Source organism: Rhinopithecus bieti, unplaced genomic scaffold, assembly GCF_001698545.2.
Source record: "Rhinopithecus bieti isolate Rb0 unplaced genomic scaffold, ASM169854v2 scaffold_34391, whole genome shotgun sequence".
In the NCBI taxonomy this organism is placed as follows: domain Eukaryota; kingdom Metazoa; phylum Chordata; class Mammalia; order Primates; family Cercopithecidae; genus Rhinopithecus; species Rhinopithecus bieti.
Window position 1 is genome coordinate 55,407 of NW_016814542.1, and position 6,383 is coordinate 61,789.

Sequence of the window (6,383 nt, forward strand, 5' to 3'; positions counted from 1 at the left end):
CNCNNGTGGGCAAAGGATATGAACAGACATTTCTCAAAAGAAGACATTCATACAGCCAACAGACACATGAAAAAATGCTCATCATCACTGGCCATCAGAGAAATGCAAATCAAAACCACAATGAGATACCATCTCACACCAGTTAGAATGGCAATCATTAAAAAGTCAGGAAACAACAGGTGCTGGAGAGGATGTGGAGAAATAGGAACACTTTTCCACTGTTGGTGGGATTGTAAACTAGTTCAACCATTATGGAAAACAGTATGGCGATTCCTCAAGGATTTAAGCACATAATTATTCATTGAGGCTTATACATTCAATTTAGCTAAGTTTTAACTATACTATGAGTTCCCATAAAAGCATAAAATTAGGAATAGAAATTATTCTTTCTGACCACCATCCTGGCCCTAACTTTCTCATTCTAATGCTTTGAAAAATGTTCCCTTTTAAGACAGGCCCAGTGCACCTACTATAGGTGGCTCCAGCTGCGCAAGAATGGATGCTGAGTCTGGTCTGTGGCAGAGCTTTTCTTGTGAAGCTCAACTGCCCTATGTCTGCAGGAAACCATTAAATAATACGGTGGAGTTAACAGGTATCTTTCTTACATGCTTATACAAATAGGTCTTAAAATCATAGTTTTGTGAAAACAAGTAAATCTTTTCCGACATCCATTTCCACCTTTCCTTCTGATACTGATAGTGCCGAAAAGTACTTGATTTTTAACCCTGTGGTTAGATGTTATGAACCATATATGAATAAAGCTTTGGTTGAGGTAATAAAGAATATTAAATAAAAGGATGTACATGCCCAGAAGAAGGCAGAGATATTCGAAATAGGAAATATACTTCTGTTCGTATGTGGCTCTTTTTTCTCCAGAGCAGCGGTTCTCCAGGGGTGGTCCCCAGACCAACAGCATCAGCATCACCTCTTCCTGTTAGAAATGCAAGCTCTCAGGACCCACCACGGATTTGCTACATCAGAAACTAGAGGATGGGGTCCAGCAATCTGTGTTTTAAGAAGCTCTCCAGGTGGTTCTGATGCATATTCAAGTCTGAGAACCACTACTGTGCATGCCTCCGTAATAAGGCAAAAACCTATGGACACAGGAGTAATCCCAGGCTTCTTCACCCTGTGCCCCACAGCACCCGGCCCTCTTCTGTCCTTCTCTGCCAGGCAGGTCTTTGCATTGAAAACTCAAGTAAAAAAGGAGAGGTGCAGAGGGACAAAATGCGTACAATGAGGGGGTTTTTCCAGGGAGTTTGGGGATGAAAGAGACTTAAGAACAGCTGAAGTTTTTGAGGAGTGGAAAGGTGCGAGGAGTTTTTGAAAGAATGAAGAAGAGGAGTGCCTTGACTGTCAAGCACAGGGCCTGATGTATACCTGGTATTTAATTACATCCTCACCAAATGAGAGAAACTAATACTCAAAACTGGAGGGGTGTGTTAGTCCATTTTCATGCTACTGATAAAGACATACCCAAGACTGGGAAGAAAAAGAGGTTTAATGGACTTACAGTCTCACATGGTTGGGGAGGCCTCACAATCATGGCAGAAGGCAAGGAGGAGCAAGTCACATCTCACATGGATGGTGGTGAGCAAAGAAAGAGAGCTTGTGCAGGGAAACTCCCCCTTATAAGACCGCCAGATCTCGTGAGACTTATTCACTATCACGAGAACAGCACGGGAGAGACCTGCCCCCATGATTCAATTACCTTTCACCAGGTCCCTCCCATAACACATGGGAATTTAAGGTGAGATTTGGATGAGGATACAGCCAAATCATATCAAGGGGAAAGGATGATTTTTAAATGTCCTGCTTTAAAAGGAACTATGAGTGAAGGGAATAAAGCATCCAAATAAGGAGCATAGAGCAATTTTTATGGAAAAACTAGATTTAAAATAAAGAATGTAAGGGGATATTTTAAGATAATAGGGGAAATGAACATTTGTCTTCCAAGTTGATTCAAACTGCATTTAGTCCATACAACAAAAGGCATAATAGAAAAGCCAGCACAAATGAAAATAAGCTAGAGCAATTGATGATAGATTAAATAAATATCTCGCAGTAGCAATTATTAAGTAAATCATGATGTTTCCACATGATTGAATAATATGCATTTACTAAAATAACTGTGCCAGCAGGAAAATACAAAGAACAAAACCAAATGATATTCCTACTTATCATTTTAATCTTGTAAAAATATATATTCATTGAGACAAAGACTAGAATATGAAAATGATTGCATTAAGTTCCATTGTGGGTGATATTTTTCCTCTGTTCCTTTATCATAATTATAAAATATAACAATAATACATACTATTTCAGAATATTAAAGTTAATTGAGTTACCTTGCAAGTGTAAGAGGCTAGCTGAATCTGAATCACTTCATCCTTCAGTAAGAAAACAAACTGTCCACATTTTTAAGATGCTGTGCTTTCTTACAACAGATATTCCAAATGGTTCTGAATCAGTGAAGTCTGAGTAACCAACTCACTTTCTGGTTTTGTTAACAGGGGTAGAAGTATTCTGTAGGGTTTTATACTTCATTCATTTTTTCTAATCTGGAAAGATTAGACCTTCAATTGTGAGCTTTATCATGGTCAAAACAGAATCACTAATTCCATGAGGTCCATCTGTCTAACAGAGGGGAGGAAAGAAGTACAGGGGTAATCTTTGCCCTTTCCCTCCATTGCTGCCTCTCTTGGATGCGAAGTGTATAAATGTCTTATTCTGTCCCTTAAATCTCTGCCTGTCCTTTTTTCAACAGTGAGCATTAATCTACATCCCCTTGCTAAGCTGACCATACAAGAAAACGAGGCTTGCCCTCTTATAATCTTCTCAAGGACAGAGACTGGAGGGAAACCTAACAAATTCCATACCCAGGAAAAGATTTGTCAGAAACTGACCTAAGGCACTTCTTTCTACTGTCTACTTGGACTAAGGGCAATTTCTCCCTTGATTGTGTCTAAACCCTTTAATAGTCTGTGCTCAGCCATATAGCACATTGAAGCACATTAAAGTCACATCATTTTCTGAATCCCAGTGGGAATTCCTACGATGCCATATATACCTCATTTATGTGGTAGGCACCGCATGAATTCATGTCACTGTAGCATCTGACATCACATTCCCCAGTTTTCCAGGACCCTCATTATTCAAGAAAAAATAATTTGCAATGTTATTGATTCAAAATAGATGTATCTTTACTGGAATATAAATAGCTGCTTTTCCCCCAGATGTCTGGACATACTCAGATACCCGCTGTGATGCAGGCTGGCTGCCAAATAATGGATTTTGCTATCTACTGGTAAATGAAAGTAATTCCTGGGATAAGGCACATGCGAAATGCAAAGACTTCAGTAGTGACCTAATCAGCATTCATTCTTTAGCAGATGTGGAGGTGGTGGTCACAAAACTCCATAATGAGGGTAAGTTTTTAAAAATATCCTATTTGAAAGGCTTAAGGCATTTTAAAGTATCCCTGGTTTTAGACTCTTGGTGGGAATGAAAAGCTGACAGTCTGATCCCACAGGTCAGGACTGTCAGGTCGGATTGTCTCTGGTGATGGAACTGTTCTACAATTAGCACTGTCTAGTATGGTGGCCACTAGCCATATGCAGCTTTTGAGCAGTTGGCATGTAGCTAGGGCAACTAAGGAACTGAATTGTTACTTTTATTTCATTTTAATTAATTTAAGTGGCCACATGTGCCTAGTGACAACCAATTTGACAGTACTACCATTGATTGAATAATCTCCCTCTTCTCATGAGCTAAATTTTATTTAAGTTGCTCAGAAAACTTAAGTGATAATTACTTCACTTTTGTAATTACTTGAAAGCTAAATACTGGTAAAGGAAAATATACTAGACTGACAGTAGTATGATCTCTTCCTAGAATTCACTTAATAGCTAAGAGTAGGTACCTACTCAGTGCCAGCCTGGTGCTCCTTGTTTCACTTGTGAAAGCAGCAGAGTCATACCAGGGCAGCAGTGGACAGTATTTCTGTTCAAACTGGGATATGTATGATTGTATTTATAGAATTTCATTCATCCCACAAAGCAAAGTTTATCTACACCAGATATCAGGAACACCCAGCCTGCAGATGTTCTACCTGTGTACTTTACTGGCACAAGTGACTTAAAAAGCCTTCATTACCCAACCTGCCTGTCTTATCAACATACTAATAACCAAATTAAGAGTACTACAAAGGCTCTTAAAACTCTGTATCAGAATGTAAAAATTCGTATAACAATATACATATTAAAGTATGTAATTGAGCAAAATCAAAGAAATAAAACATTTTTCTTTTAGATGCCAAAGAAGAAGTATGGATAGGCCTTAAAAACATAAATATACCAACTTTATTTCTGTGGTCAGATGGTACTGAAGTTACTCTAACATATTGGGATGAGAATGAGCCAAATGTTCCCTACAATAAGACGCCTAACTGTGTTTCCTACTTAGGAGAGGTAGGAAACCTCCTATGATTTCTTTATATTCTTATTATTTTACTTAATGATAATATTAAGATTTCTTTGGTTGGGAAGTTTGTGTATAAGCTGGAAAAGAAAAGGTAAGAGCCCTCTGGATCAGGGTACAGGGCCACGGACCATTACCTGTTAAGAATTGGGTCGCACAGCAGGAGGTGAGTGGTGGGTACGCAAACATTACTACCCGAGCTCCGCCTCCTGTAAGATCGGCAGCACCATTAGATTCTCATAGGAGGGCGAATCCTATTATGAACTGCACATGCAAGGGATCTAGGTTGCACTTCCTTGTGGAACAGTTTCATCCCAAAACTATCCTCTTCGCCACCCTCTGTGGAAAAAATTGTCTTCCACAAAACTGGTCCGTGGTGCCAAAGGTTGGCAAAAAATAATCTCAAGTCTAGGTTGTCTTTCTGGTAGTTACTTTAAAAAGGTAAATAAAAGCAATTACTAAATAAGCAACCTACATCCTATCTGAGAGCATCTTTTCTGGTCTCAAACAGATACAGAGAATCCCTTTAGAACTCAGATTCTTGTGCCAGACTGATTCTAGCAACCTGCTTTCTCTCAGGACTAGGGCCTCCACCCACCTTTCTGCCATCAATGTAATATTTGGCAGATAACCACAATTTAACCTGAAAAATCCCATCTTCCAAATTCATGTTTAGATTGTTTTATATCGATACTACTTTGAACAGTGAAAAAATGATTTTATTTAAAAACTAGGCCTATCATCTTTCAGAAACCATCTTACTCCTATAGAATGCTCAGCCTTAATAATCCAAAATAGGCTGTGTCTTGAGCAGGAAAGATATTTGTACCTCTATGTTTTGTTTGTATCACTTTCCCGTGGACTCCTAATTGGTTATGAAAGTGACTGTGTCACTCAGACATCTAAAGAGACTTAAGTGGAAGCAATAAATATTATGTGTATTTAAAAGAAATTTAGAAAGGTGTCACATTTGAAGCTCTATTCAAAATGATATCCAACATGTCTTTAGAAGAACATCAGAAATGGAAAGGGGTTCCCATGGGCAAGAGTGAACTGATGACACACCTAGACAGCATTCCAACGTCCAAAACTGACCCTTATCACAATCGTCTTATTAAAATTTAATTCGAAGAAAGCAAAGTGACTTAGTCAATTAAGCAAATTAATGTTAAGTAGCATATTTGAAAGAGAGAATTTTGAAGTCCAGGTTGAGGTAGAGTTGAAAGAAACTTTTGACCTAGAATTCGTGGAGAATAGCTATTTTAGCCACCATCATCATTTTACACGTGAGGAAACTGAGAAACGGAGGTTGATGATGTGCCTAAAAGTTTCAAACTTTGGCTGTGCCATAGGGAAGAAGACTAGAATGCTGCAACTGTGGGCTGAGTTCTTCTCTCTTCAGCTTTTATACTAAGTGTCCTTTGATGGTTTTATTGCTACTCTTATAAGAAAATGAAATTTATCCACAATGTGACCTGGAGGTGATGCTGAGGTAACTGGTTGTGAGCCATCACTTTGCAGCCCTGTTGGGTAGCATTTTCTAGGAGTGTGTTCTCACATTTGATAATTCATTTATATTAATTCTCTCTCTCTCTCTCTTTCTCTCCCTCTCCCTCTCCCTCTCTTCCTCTCTCTCTCTTTCTCTCATAGTTTTTGTGAGTTCAGTTTTGAATATGCAGTAAATAATTTCCTTTCCAAGCAAATGTTTTTGTCTCCTTTCAAAGCTAGGTCAGTGGAAAGTCCAGTCATGTGAGGAGAAACTAAAATATGTATGCAAGAGAAAGGGAGAAAAACTGAACGACGCAAGTTCTGATAAGATGTGTCCTCCAAATGAGGTAGGTGAAATCCCTATGTAAATTTTCTCAAGCAGTGTTACAACTCCTTTTTTTTTTTTTTTTTTTTTT

The 6,383-nt window shown here is 38.6% G+C and overlaps 1 protein-coding gene across 1 annotated transcript in view; it reads left to right on the forward strand.

Moving 5' to 3' along the window:
• Positions 1–6,383, forward strand: part of LY75 (lymphocyte antigen 75) — a 97,955-nt gene that overhangs the window by 21,202 nt on the left and 70,370 nt on the right. Inside the window, exons 6-9 of the mRNA XM_017851308.1 lie at positions 452–592; positions 3,237–3,428; positions 4,312–4,469; positions 6,204–6,314. Coding sequence (XP_017706797.1) covers positions 452–592; positions 3,237–3,428; positions 4,312–4,469; positions 6,204–6,314 — 602 coding nt within the window. The remainder of the gene's footprint in view (positions 1–451; positions 593–3,236; positions 3,429–4,311; positions 4,470–6,203; positions 6,315–6,383) is intronic.